At 33.3% G+C, this 14,518-nt stretch overlaps 2 protein-coding genes across 3 annotated transcripts; both read left to right on the top strand.

Annotated features, from left to right (window-relative positions):
* The first annotated feature begins 452 nt into the window (after nt 1-452).
* Nucleotides 453-1,704, top strand: LOC121267147. Its single transcript, XM_041171015.1, has 5 exons — nt 453-603; nt 719-939; nt 1,030-1,122; nt 1,213-1,311; nt 1,393-1,704. The coding sequence occupies exons 1-5, from the start codon at nt 453-455 to the stop codon at nt 1,702-1,704; spliced, it is 876 nt and encodes a 291-aa protein (XP_041026949.1).
* Nucleotides 1,705-6,484: 4,780 nt separating this feature from the next.
* LOC121268604 (G-type lectin S-receptor-like serine/threonine-protein kinase B120) lies at nt 6,485-10,443 on the top strand. Of its 2 annotated transcripts, none has more exons than XM_041172930.1 (7): nt 6,485-8,054; nt 8,591-8,701; nt 8,832-9,067; nt 9,154-9,364; nt 9,462-9,699; nt 9,803-9,950; nt 10,059-10,443. In XM_041172930.1, exons 1-7 carry the CDS (start codon nt 6,731-6,733, stop codon nt 10,368-10,370), a joined length of 2,580 nt encoding a protein of 859 aa, XP_041028864.1. In that variant the 5' UTR covers nt 6,485-6,730; the 3' UTR covers nt 10,371-10,443. The 2 variants fall into 2 exon arrangements, with proteins under 2 accessions (XP_041028864.1, XP_041028862.1); XM_041172928.1 differs by having other exon boundaries at nt 6,486-8,054; nt 8,820-9,067.
* Nucleotides 10,444-14,518: the final 4,075 nt, after the last annotated feature.

The raw sequence follows: 14,518 nt of genomic DNA, 5'->3' as shown, positions 1-14,518 counted from the left end.
ATAGGGCGGCCCATTCATTACCCTATGTCGATGGGCCTCCCCCTTCCGTTGATAGGATGGTGGAGTCATCACCTTCTGTAGATTGTCCTTCCCAGCCATCATTATCTTCACAGAAGGGGACCCAACCTTCTACATCGATACAAATGGGAGGCCAACTACCTAGACATATAGAGATCAACAGAGAGACCCAATCATGCATACCTGTACCAATAGAACCACATTCGGAAGTAGAAAATGTCGACTTGTTTTCCGACATTGGAGATCGTTTTGTTGTCATTGTTGGTATGTTTTTGTTTTTCTTACTTCTTATTTATTTTACTATGAATGCACATTTACAAAATAGTAACAATGTCATTAAATCCATTTTTGCAGATAGTAATGGAGGTAGAGTAAAACGACCATTGCACTCGATTCATGACATTTAGCATCTTCCAGAAGGGGAACGAATTGATATGGAGCTCAATAATCTTGGTCAACCCATCAAAAAGCAAGACTCAAAGGTGGTAAGGTCTGGTGGCCTGATAGCGAGAACTAATAAGTTGGTTCCAATAATTTACAAGGATTGGAGGTCGGTGCCTAAAACCATAAAGGAGGAAGCGTGGGGTCTTATAATGGTATAAAACTTGTATTAAACTATTATTATTAATTAAATAGGTATATTTTGAAAATTTTGTTAGAAATCAAGACATATACTTGTGTAAATTTATTTTGACTGTAGGCAAGTTTAAAGTTCCTGATGACAAATTGGATGCATCCAAAAAATGGATACTGAAGGACCTGGGGAAGAAATGGAAAGACTACAAACACGAATTGAAGAAAAAGTTAATTCATGAAAAAGACACCTCTGTAGCACAAGTTGTGGCAAGGGCAAGTCCCGATATGGTGGATTTATCACAACTAGCAGAGTTGGCCAATTTTTGGTTCGATCCAGAATATAAGGTAAAAACGCGCGCATTTCTCTTATAGATTTAGAAAGTCAACCAACTAGTTATTCTAATCATAATTCTCATAATTTTTGTGATGTTGTAGTCAAAATGTAATAAAAATAAGGAGTGTCATAAGAAGCAGTTGGTTGTTCACAGTGGAGGATCAAAAAGTTATGCAAGATATGTCCATGATGCGGTATTTATTTAATTAGTATTTATTTACTATTGAATATTTGTTAGTTCTTTGTTTTCAATATATGTGTTTAATATAAAATTTTGGACGCAGAAAAAATCAACTGGGACATTGCCAAGTCGAGCCCAGTTGTTTGTCACGACACATAAGAGAAAGGGCACCCACTACAATGATGAGACGAGGAAGAAAGTTGTATGTTTTTCAAATTTATTACTTTTTAATTTTAAAGGATTTATAAGATGAAGAATGTGTATTTTTTATTATCTATTACAGGTTGAGATGGAGGAACTTTTAGCACAGGACATAAGGCCGATAGAAATGGGGTCTGGAGAAACCATGACTTGGGCAACAGATGATGTTTATTCTAAAGTTATGGGCCTAGAATGGCCTGGACGTGTGCGTGGTTTGGGGTTTGGGCCAACTCCTACAAGGCAAACTTGTCAACATTCATTACTAACTTCAACGCAAGAAGATGGTAAATTAAAGGAAGAGCTTGATAAAATGCGGAACGAATTAACTGAATTGCGAAATTTCGTAAACACATTCGTGCATGCACAAGTGAGCACCTCACATATGTTTAGTTGATATCAATCAATCTTATTTTGAAAATTTTGAACTCTCATTTGAATTTATTTTCAGGCTTCAAGACAAAATCAAATAGAGAATGAAATGGAAGATAAAGATGAAGAAGAGGAGAATGATGAAGAGGAAGACGAAGAAGAGGAAGATGAAGAAGAGGAAGAGAACGATGAGGACGAGAATTGAGGGGTTATAAGTGAAGAATCTCAAATTATATTAATATTTTAGTTTAATGGTATTTGCAACTTTCTTTAATTGAGATAATACTAATGGTTATGTCATATATCTACGTTTGCTCTGTTTTGCTAAGTTGGAATTGGAACGAATTATAAAAGTTTTGAAATCAGGTGTTAGGTGAAGTGGTGAATTATGCATTAGTTTTACTATTCTTTTTGTAAGTTGTGAATCTTAGCAAGATGCCCTTTACTAGTTTGGTTCATGACCCATTCTTTAAATAAATAATTAGTGATTTAAACATAAAAAAATTATTATTTAAGTCCCTTGATCAATTGTCGGCATTTTTTAAAATGCCACCAAAACTATATATTATTATCGGCGTAACAATATAAACGCCGGAACACTACTAATTTACTGGCGTAAAATTAATCAATTGTCGGTATTTTGTTAAACACCGCAAAAGCTATAGATTATTTCCGGCGTAATAATATAAACGCGAGAAAACTCAATTATTTACCGGCATAAATTTGATCACTTTTCGGCTTTTTTTTAACGCCGCCAAAACTATATTTTATTTTCGGTGTAATAATATAAACGTCGGGAAACAACTAATTTACCAGCGTAAAATTGATATATTTTCGGCATTTTTGTAAACGCCGCCAAAGTTAGATATTATTACCGACATAACAATATAAACGCCGGAAAATTCAATTATTTAACGGCGTAAACAATAAGTGCCGGCAATAATATATTTTTATCGGCGCATAAACAACCGCCGATAATATAAACGCCGGTAATTCTTACTTCTTTTGTAGTGCCTGTTCAATACAAAATGACAGTTTTAGACTTCCAATGTATAGCATGCATGTATCATCTACCATGAACCATTGAAATAGTGACTTTGTTGATAGAGCAAACTTTTTGATTGGGGTAAGAGAACTCATTTTCTGAGGTAATCTGATTTACAATGAATCCTGGCTGCCTTGGGTATGGTAGATCAACAATCTCACTTTTTAGCATAGAAATAGCAATAGATACGATTGGTCTATCTTTAGCGAATTCTTATACACACAACAGCCCGACATGAATGCATCTCAAGATTTCCTTTTCCAAGCCAGATCTTGATATTTTGGGGTCTACCAATGCTGCCAAATTGTCAATGTTCCACATTTTCCATACTTGGAAAGATGAAAATATGATCGAAGAAGATTCATTGTCTTGTTCTTATTTGTTTTCACAACTACTCTCAACTCATCTCATCTTATCTAATCATTACAATTTTTTCAAATCTTTACACAAAATAAAATAAACAATTCAACTTTTTCAAATCTTAAAATAAAAATAATATTAAAAAATTATATTCTAATAATATTTTATCCAAAAATCTTATTAAGTAAATTATCCAAAAATCTTAGCGACCTCGCTGCCAATGCTCCAATGGTCGAACTTGGCTTTACTGCACAGCTGCATGTTCCATTACGGTAATATCTGTAATGCCATTACCTTTCTATTTAAATATCAGTATATTCTTTCTTCAAATCATACACATATTATCTTCTGTAGAAATTTTGAATTGGACATCTTTTAACTTCTATTTATATTTCTTTACTCTTCTGTTATCTAAAGAAGATAAGAAAAATTAAGGGGTCAGCCTAGAAAATTAGAAATGCATTTTACTATTTTTCAGCGTACAGTGCTTGGTAATGCTCTAATCCCCCCTTAAGCTTGATAATGGTAGTAATATGGCTGATTGCATGTCCCTTTTGATTGCTCCTGATGATTAATATTTGGCGAAGCTAACAGCAACACTATTTATTTATTTATTTATTTTTTTAAAATGAAGCTTTTACTTTATTGCTAGAAAAAACTCTATGTCTGAGTAGCAATACAATTTGGGATTTCCTCAAGCTTAATAGGTACATCATCTATATCAAGAGTCATCTTAGCTAAACAATGAGCCACCTGGTTAGTAGCCCTCTTGGTGTGATTTATTGCCCAGTACTCAAACTTGCTAACGCTCTTCTTCACATATGATAGTATCAAACCAGCTTGACCACAGACTTCTCCATTCCCATTGATCTCGGTGAAAAACTTTAAATGCATCTCCTTAAAAAATTATCTTGCTTAGACCAATATCTGAACCTAATAAGATAGAATGAAGAGCTGCATACGCCTTTGCAAGATGTGGATTAGGAAATAGAAATTTGTTCATTCTCGTTGTGGCTATGATCTTCCCTTCCCAGTCTCGAATAACTGTTCCTATATTAATTCTGCATTTCTGTTTGTCTATTGCAGCAGTATCAACACTAATTTTAAGGATTGATCCAATTTTTATTTTTAGTTTTTTCTTGAAAGATTATTTTTATTTTTAAGTAATTCTAGGGACGAATTTTTTCAAATAGACAACTCTCTTGTAGGGCCTCTAAAAAAATAGATTCCACTAAAACATAATTAACTTTTTTACACTTTTTAAAAAATGGAATTCACCTTTTTATTAAAGAATTATGCTGAACTTATTTGTTTAAGGCCTTATGTGGTTATACAAACAACTCAATCTCATCTTATCTAATCTGATCATTATAATTTTTTCAAATTTTCATATAAAATATAATAAACAATTCAATTTTTTCAAATTATAAAATAAAAATAATTTTAAAATATAATATTTTAATAATATTTTATACAACTTTCATCTCATCTCATCTCATCTGTAAAATAGAATGAGGACGAGATTGTTTAGAAATATATTTCATATCATCTTATCACATTTCATTTTCTTTCCATGCAATATTTAAACACAAACACTTTTAAACTAATCGTTCACAATATTTTATTCTAATAATATTTTAATTTTATAGTATTTTTTATTGAATTTTTTTTCCTAATTTTTTAAAATCTAATAAATACTTAAATTTAAACTATTTTAATAATATTTACAAATTGGCTTGATCGCATTTCCCGAACATCCTAAGATTGGTACAAACGCAGTTAGTTGATGCAAACAACCCACCGATCATACTGTTCAAGTTGGAATCATACGGGTATTGGGTCCCTTTAGATTCCCTTATTGTAGATTCGAAGGAACAAGAGTCAAAAGCATGATTACAATGGTCAAACTTGGCTGCTAGTGAGGTGACTGAACCTCTGTTTTTCAAATACGCCTTTTTGGTTTTTCTTTTTCCACCAATAGCTTTCGACCTCTTTTGTTTCAGATTGACTTTCTATTTCATTATTCAGACGCAAACCGTCACATTTGGTATCCACTGCTGTCAGTCCAGCACAGCCACTTGCTTTTAATTGTTTTGTTTTTATTTCACAACTTGAGCCATTCTTTATTTTAAATTTAAAAAGTTTTGAGTGAGAAAAAGAAAAGGTCAAAACTAAATAGTATATATGATTCTTTTATAACTCTACTTTAAATAAAATAAAATAAAATTATGTAAAATTTGAAATTCAAATTAACAATATTTTAAAAAGATAAGATGTCAGTATCACATTGGTGAACTGTAAAATAACTTTTATATATTCATATGAATATTATTATCAAAATGAAATATATTTTACAATATTTATTACATATTTTATATTATTTGAGAAATTTGTATGAATATATATTGTAAAACTTAGTCAATATATATTTTTTAGAATAGTATTACATATACTACATTTTTACTCATAAGATTCATTTTTTAACTTTCTTTTAAAATATAAATTTTAAATTACATAATTTTTAACATATCAATAACTGATATGTAAGTTTTTTTTAAAATATATTTAACATTTTATTTTTATTTTAATATAAAGTAAAATATATTTGTAAATTTCATATAGACTTTTACATTATAAAAATTCTTCTTATCACACTATTCACCATTCTACATCTTATAAAAAATATATCTACATCTTATAAAAAATACTCTCACACCTTGTGAAAAATCCTTTACACTTTAAAAAAAAGTTATATGTGTGAAGTATGAAAGTGAACAGTAACTAATAGATATCATTATTGTTTACATTAACTTATATAAAAAAATACTTTTTATAACCAATTATGTTTTAAAATAATAATATAGCTAATAAAATATATTAGGTAGATCTGGTTTGTTTTTGTAGATAATATAAGATAAGATGAGTTAAATAAAATATTATTAGAATATATTATTTTAATATTATTTTTATCTTAAAATTTGAAAAAATTAAATTATTTTTTTTATTTTATATAAAAATTTAAAAAAATTATAATAATTAAATATGATAAAATGTGATGAATTAAAAAGAATTGTGAAAATAAATTATGGTAATAGACTTAGCACTGACTCCAAAGTTTAATTTTAAATACTTGAATTCAATTCTCACGGGATTCATATTATATCCTCTGAAAGAGAAATTACAGATGGGAAAAGAAAAAAAAGAAACGAAAAGGTAGACAGTAATTAACCATCACGTCAGAAGAAATAAGAATTTGGTGCTTTCTAGAGAGAGCGTCTGGAAAACATCAATGTGAATAGGCTGGAAAATGGAACTTTCCCTTCCCCTCGTCCTGCCTCGAGTTTAGTGTTGTCATTTTACCAACTTTAAAGAAAAACAGAAGCGTGTCAAAGCCATGTGGCCGCGTGGGATTGAAGATTGAAGAGTCTGTGGCATTCACCTAACCCATTTGCCTTTACCCATCAGCTCTCTGTATCACTCCGGATGGTCAATGCATGTTTTTGCAAGCTTCTCAAGTCTAAATTGTCCGCCCGACATCATATTCGGACAGAGAATGACGAAAAAGGATAGCCATTGAAGATATTCCATTGATATTAGAGACCATTTACCTTGGATTTCATAGAAGCAGACGAGTCTCCGTTCTGAGATGGGCATAACGACTACAAACCAAGTTGGTGTCTTTCTGTTGTCGTTCTTTTTCATTTCCTGTTTTCTTTCTTTGTTTTGCCATGCGGCCAGTTTAATCACACAAGGCCAACCCATAAAAGACGGCCAAACTGTGAAATCAGAGGGTGAGAAGTTCGAACTGGGATTCTTCAGCCCCAGAAATTCATCTGCACGATATGTTGGAATATGGTATTCCGTTCCGGAACTATATTCCGTTCCGGAACTATCTGTGGTATGGGTTGCAAACAGAGAAATTCCGATACCCGATAAATCAGGGGTGTTAAGCATCGGCGATGATGGGAATTTGACGGTTTTCGATGGAAATAACGTTTCAGTATGGACAAGTAATGTTTCAATTGCATCAAAAAATATAACAGCTCAACTTGATGATAGAGGAAACCTCATCCTCTCCGGCAATGACAGTACGGTGTATTGGCAGAGCTTCAATGATCCGACAGACACATTTTTGCCTGGTATGAGAGTCCGAGTGAATGCTGAAATGGGTGAGAATCGTTTTTTCACTTCATGGAAATCTGCCGATGATCCTTCACCAGGAGGCTACTCCATGGGGATTGATCCTCGAACCTCGCCACAGATAGTGATATGGGAAGGAGAGAATAGGCGGTGGAGAAGCGGGCATTGGGATGGACGAATATTTTCTGGTGTTCCAAACATGACAGGAAACTATTTGTATGGTTTTGCACTCTCCGCTTCAGAAAATGGAAGCCGGTATTTTACTTATACGGCAATAAACACTACAGATAAGTTGAAGTTTCGGATACGTTGGGATGGATATGAAGAGCAGGTTAGATGGGATGAATATAAGGGGGATAAGGGAGTTTGGGATCTTATTCAATCTCAGCCATCCAACGATTGTGAGATCTATAACAAATGTGGTGATTTTGGTGTTTGTAGTGCAGCAGATTCACCAAATATTTGCAAGTGTATGAAAGGGTATGTTCCAAGGAACACAGATCAATGGAATAGGGGGAATTGGTCAGGTGGGTGTGTAAGGAGGACTGAATTGCAGTGTCAGAGAGATATTAGCAACGTCACAGGGGAAAATGATGGAGAAGATGGGTTTTTTAACTTACCGTGCATGAAGTTGCCTGATTTTCCTGATTTAGTGACGTTGGGTTTCAACGAGGCTTGTTCGGACAAGTGTTTGGAGATCTGTTCTTGTACTGCGTACGCAAATGTTAACTGGATTGGGTGCATGATATGGAAGGGAGACTTGGTTGATGTTCAGCATTTTAAGAGAGGAGGGAATACTCTGCATATCCGTCTTGCGCATTCTGAACTAGGTAATGTTAGAACTCCCTTTGTTATTGTTCTTATCTCGAGTTGGAAACTAATTATAATCGTTCAAAAAAAAAAAAAAAAAAGCAGTACTATTACCCCAGGAAATTTTAAGATGCTACTGAATTAGTTTTGATAAGCAAGCAGGCTTTCTATTTTGTTCAGCCCTTGAAATCATTCAGAACTCCATATTCTTTTTGCAGAGCATATTCTTCTATAGCCACAAATTTCATTGTGCTATACTTTTCCTTATTGTTCATATTACTGTCTTTGGTCAATGTCAAGGGACAGATGGGGATGAAAATATTACTTGATTTTTCTTAGCTCCATATAAACTGTTCAAATTAAGAATACAAACAAGAAAAGGTGTGGAGAATTTGGAAAGCTCGATGTGACGCAGAACTCCTCTGTGAATCTGTGATGCCCTGATCCAATTCAATCAGTTAATTCAAATCAGTTTCTTTTTTATTTCACATGTTTTAGATCAAGATGTAAATGAGATCTTACAACAGTTTACTTATAATGATATTATTATCTGTAGGTGGCAAGAACAAATTATCCACCCTTGTGATTATAATAATTGTTGTGGCTGGAGTACTGGTACTTGGAGTATTCGTATTCTTGCTGTGGAGGTTCAAAACAAAACAGAAAGGTAATACCCAAAATTTTTATATTTAGTGAATGAAGTTAAATAAATTGAGGCGGCATAAGAAAAAGGTTAATGGTTGTGATCTTAACTTGACACTTAATTTCTTTGTATTTATTTTTAGTTTTGCCCACAGTTCCCTCCAAGTCTGCTTCATGTTGCAAGTCTCGTCATGACGTACCAATCTTTGAAAGGAGCAAAAGTGGAGAACTTTCTACTGATCTTTCAGGATCAGTTGATCTTAACATTGAAGGAGATCAAGCAAGTAGGCCAGAATTACCATTGTTCAACTTCAATTGTGTGGTATCTGCTACCAACAACTTTAGTGAAGAAAACAAGCTTGGGGAGGGAGGATTTGGTGCTGTCTATAAGGTGAATTTTCATCGCAAGTATTTCTGAAAAATTATTTGAGGGAAGTTAAAACTCAATAAGATATTACAACTTTTTTCCATTGACAGGGGAGCATTCCTGGGGGGCAAGAAATAGCTGTAAAGAGGCTTTCAAGACGATCTACTCAAGGCTTGGACGAATTTAAGAATGAGATTATACTGCTTGCCAAGTTACAACATAGAAATCTTGTCAGATTATTGGGCTGCTGCATTCAAGGGGAAGAAAAGATGTTGATCTATGAATACATGCGAAACAAAAGCTTGGATTGCTTTCTATTTGGTATGTTCCTCATTTAATCACACAAGATCAATGGTTGAATTTATAAAGCTTACCCCAAAAACTTCTTATTTGCATTCTCTATTGAACATAATGGCAGACCCAACCAAGCAAACAATACTAGATTGGAGGAAACGTATCACAATTATTTTAGGGATTGCAAGAGGACTCCTTTATCTCCACCGAGATTCAAGGCTAAGAATAATTCATCGGGATCTAAAGGCAAGCAACATTTTGTTGGATGAAGACATGAATCCAAAGATTTCAGACTTTGGGATGGCGAGGATATTCGGGGGAAACCAACATGAAGCGAATACGAACAGAGTTGTGGGCACCTAGTAAGTATGGCATGATTATATGCATGTATACAACATTACATTAACACATTCCGTGCATATACAACTTGATTAATCTGGATTTCATCATCTTTGTTGAATAAAGTGGCTACATGTCTCCCGAATATGCAATGGAAGGTCTATTCTCAGTGAAGTCGGATGTCTATAGTTTCGGTGTATTATTACTAGAGATTGTAAGTGGTCGGAGGAACACTAGCTTTCGTTTATCTGAATACTCAAGCCTTATTGGATATGTAAGTACACGTCTATTAGATGTTTTGGTTTGCACATTCAGATTAGAAACTAAACCACGAATCAGTAATTAGATGTTGTAGCAACTTAATTTCTTTGAATGGAATTAGGTATGGCATCTTTGGAATGAAGACAAGGCAATGGAGCTCGTTGATCCTTCTATTAGGGATTCATGCCCTCGAGATGAAGCGTTGAGATGCATACAGGTGGGGATGCTGTGTGTCCAAGATTCTGCAACTCAGAGACCAACAATGTCATCTGTTGTGTTAATGCTGGAGAGTGAAGCTGTGACTCTTCCTCTGCCTAGACAACCTAATTTTACTTCAATGAGGGGCAGCTTTATGGATACAGAATCCTCTACAGCAGGCCATGAAATTGCATCCTCAAATGATTTAACGGTTACAATGGTTTTTGGAAGATAGTATAGTTTTGTCTTTTCTTTTGCTTCAAGTTTGTACAAAGACAGTGAGCAATGATTCTTATCTTTAATACAAAGTTTCATGGAGAAACTGTGACGGGCACACCTTATTTAAACTCTATATAGCGTACCAAATTATATTCTGATTGCTTGAACAAGTGTGTGAGAAATGACTTTGGCTCAAGGTTCCTGGCAAATGCCGAGAAAAATGAGAAATTCTATTTACAGTCTCCCAATGAAGATTGCGTGTGCAAAGTACAAACCCATTGATATATTTCATTAAATGGAAATTATTATATCTTGAGAGAGATATTATTATAATTTTAAAATACTTTTAAAGATAAAATTATCCAGGCTTAAATGAACGAACAGCCCCTAAATGAGACTGTATGTAGCATTTCTCGAGAAAAATATGACGGGGGTGGATCTTCCCACTTTGAAAAGATAATGGAGCAGATTGGTTTTTTATTTGTTAAAGGTATTCTACTTTGGTGGCTACCAACTATGCAATTGAATGCGCACATCAATTTTCATATCATTATATTTTTCTTGCGACTCGAGCTTTTTATGTGTTGTGAAAATAATATAATGCCTTGGACTACTGGACGAATTCTCCAACATCAGTCGTACAGTATTTATATTAGTCTAAAAGTGAAAAATAGATAAACACATCGTGTAAATCTTAAAGAATTTATAGTTGTTCAATAGGTTTTTGTTTATAATTATTTTTTACTTTTTCATCATTTTTACAAGTAGTTCTTATTTACTTTTTTAATATTTTTTTATTCATATTTTTTTTAACATTTTTAAACATTTTTAAAAGATATAAAAAAAATATCAATACATTAATAGTCACTTCCTTAATCAGTAAGTAAAAAAAAATTAAATATATGAACGGTCAAAATGAGAAGACAAAATAGAGAGACATAGTAGCATTATTATTGCTATTAATCCCGTCTTTCAAGAGAGGTAAGCAAAACACACCCACCATGTCTCATCTTCTTCATAGCTTCTTGATATTTTCACCAAGCTGTTGAGAACATCTACCTTTTCAATCGTCTTTCCATTTCCAAACTTCACCCTGTACCACAGCTCAGTTTGCGGAAGTGTATTGAAGAAGCCGATAATCTTTTCAAACCAAGAGTTGGTATTCCTGCCAAATCAGTTCCAAAATTTTCACCCACTATTGCATATGACCAGCTTGATATTTCCTATGCTTAAAGATCAAGATCTACCAATAATTGCGAGATCCCTTTTATTCCATATGCTCTTACTCATTGGTATAGTTGAGAAAATCGCACTGATTGCTCTATGTCCAAATGTAAACATTCGTGATAAGATCTGACTTCCACGGTATTTAAAATGATTTAACAAAAACTACAAACAACTTCTTATAAATGCGCTGAGGCCTGATTTAGATAGTGAAACCATCAACTCATCTTATTAATTAATTATAATTTTTCTAAATTTTCAAATAAAATATAATAAATAATTCAAAATTTTCAAATCTCAAAAAAAAAAATTTAAAAAAAATAATATTTTAACAATATTTTATTTAACTTTTAACTTTCATCTTATCTCAACTCACTATCCAAACCAGGCATAAGTTTGTATTTGGTACATGAAGTAGTTTTAGACCTTTTCATTACTATTAACAAGTAGTTCACTACTATTTACAGATCATCTGATATCATCTCAACATCCAAACCTAGCATAAAGATCAATTAGTACTCATCTTAGACCATAAGGCCCTCCAAAACTAACTAGTGTTGATGCAGTTTTCAATAATTTCTTTCACGCATTCTACTAACTTACAACTAGAACAATTGCCTCGGGGAATTCAAAGGGGATGTCTCCGACGATCAAGCTAGAGAGGGAGTCACTTCTCTTTGACATTAAAAAACTAGAATCCCATTAGAAATTACCTACTATGGTATTTACAGAAGTTGAAGTGCTCTATTATAAATTGTAATATATGGGACAGTAAACACCTATTTTTAGTTTAATTAGTATCAATGTTTTGAATACTGTACCGGACTTCATACCGGTCAAGGCACTGGAACGAAATATTTCGATACCGGTACCGTTTCGAGATAACGTTTTGAGATAGTCGATTTATAAATAAATTATATATATAAATATATATAAAAAGTATATTCCAAAATAATAGTACATATATATAAATAAATTATATATAAATACATATATATATAAATTATAAATAGTCTAGTCTGAATTGAGGGTTAAAAAATAAGTTTGTAGTTTGAAAAAATGAAAAAAAAAAAACACACAGGCCGAAATATCGGTCAGTACTGGCCGAAATATAGGCCGGTACATGCCGAAATTGAGGCCGGTACGGTCAGTATTTTGGCCGGTACGAAATAGATATAGTACCTGTACCAGTCGGTACGAAAAATTTCGACGATACCGACCGGTACGGTATAAAATTTAAAACACTTATTAGTATTGTCATAATTAGAATTTATCCAAAGTATTATATATAAATATATTAATACGGTTTGTTGTAGATAGGACGGACAAATGACCGAATGAAACAAGAAATTGAGGATAAGATAGGAAAATATATTTAACTAGGAACTATGTCAGTCCTATGAACAAGCATGTATATTATTTATTCATTATCTTATTTCTAAACATTTAGTAGATATTCCAGTCCAGAGATTGTTACAAGACCTTATTGGGGGAGATTGCAATACATCCAATGGGGGTGGATGCATAACCTGTGGCAGGAAACCACTGATCAGTCCTATGAGAGGATATACTACCCATCTTTCCAAACCAAGAGGTGGTATTCCACTATTCCTGTCAAATCACTTCCAAAAGTTTCACCCACTATTGCATAGGACCAGCTTGATATTTCCAAATGCTTAAAGAAGATCGACCAATAATTGCGAGAGCCCTTTTATGGCATATGCTTTTACTCATTCGTATAGTTGAGAAAATCGCACAGATTGCGCTACGTCCAAATGTAAATATTCATGATAAGATCAGACTCACGGTATTTAAGTGATTTTGCAAAAACTGCAAATTTCAAAGCACTAAGATTTTCAACCAAGTACCCATCTTAGACCGTAAGGTCTTCTAAAACTAACTTGTGTTGACTCGTTGATGCAATTTTCAATGATTTCTTTCACGTATTCTACCATCCTGCAACTAGAACACTCACAATTCCATGATCAATTCCCACGTGGGAAACACTGCATGCCACTTCTAGAAATTTCTCAAAGTATGCAAGTCGTAAAATACTACCATATGGGCTTGAGTAAGCTTTGTCATCAAATGTCCTCAATTATTTCTGAATAAATACTGAGCTCGAATGTATAGAACACATAACAAATTAATAAAAAGAACAAAGAGAATGTTGTTCTTTCTCAAGCATGGTTATTACCTTACTGTTTTTCTGTTCTTCAGCAATAGCATAGTATTTGTTACTTTCTGTTTTACCTTTTCTTACATGGTATCAGAGCATCATGGTTGATTCCATCAATTCCAATGTCAATCAAAACACAAATCCAAACTCAAATATTCATGATCCATCCCAACCAAACAACCCTTATTTTATTGGCTCCAATGACAGTTCTGGAGCCCTTCTTGTCACCCAAATGCTTGATTCAAACAACTATCATTCTTGGGCACGTTCAATGAAAAGAGCTCTTTGCGTAAAAAACACACTCAGGTTTGTTGATGGGAGCATTTGTGAACCATCTAAGGTATCGTTTGGATTCGAAGATGAGTTAAGATGAGTTGAGATGAGTTGTAAATAGTAGTGAGATTTGTGAGTTAAAGTTGATGAATAATAATGAATAGTAGTGAGATGAGTTAAGATGAGTTGAAATGAGTTGAGATGACTTACGAATACAATCTGAGCCTAAGTCTGATAGTCCATTGAGTCATCACTTGATTGCAAAACACTATGCTTGTTGACATCAAGAGCAACACCCTTTATGCTGAGACTGCTCACCAACTATGGAAGGAACTTTTTTTTTTTTAAATATAATATAATCTTTTTTATTTTTATTTTTATTTATATATATATATATATACATGAGGGAGTGGGAATTTGATCATTGGTTCTCTAAGTGAGAAACTAAGGTGTTGCCAATTGATCCAAATGACCTCGGCAACTATGGA

The sequence above is a fragment of the Juglans microcarpa x Juglans regia genome, chromosome 5S (genome assembly GCF_004785595.1).
Source record: "Juglans microcarpa x Juglans regia isolate MS1-56 chromosome 5S, Jm3101_v1.0, whole genome shotgun sequence".
Lineage (NCBI taxonomy): Eukaryota > Viridiplantae > Streptophyta > Magnoliopsida > Fagales > Juglandaceae > Juglans > Juglans microcarpa x Juglans regia.
Note: the sequence above shows the minus strand (reverse complement) of the source record. Positions and strands in the feature narration are given on the sequence as shown.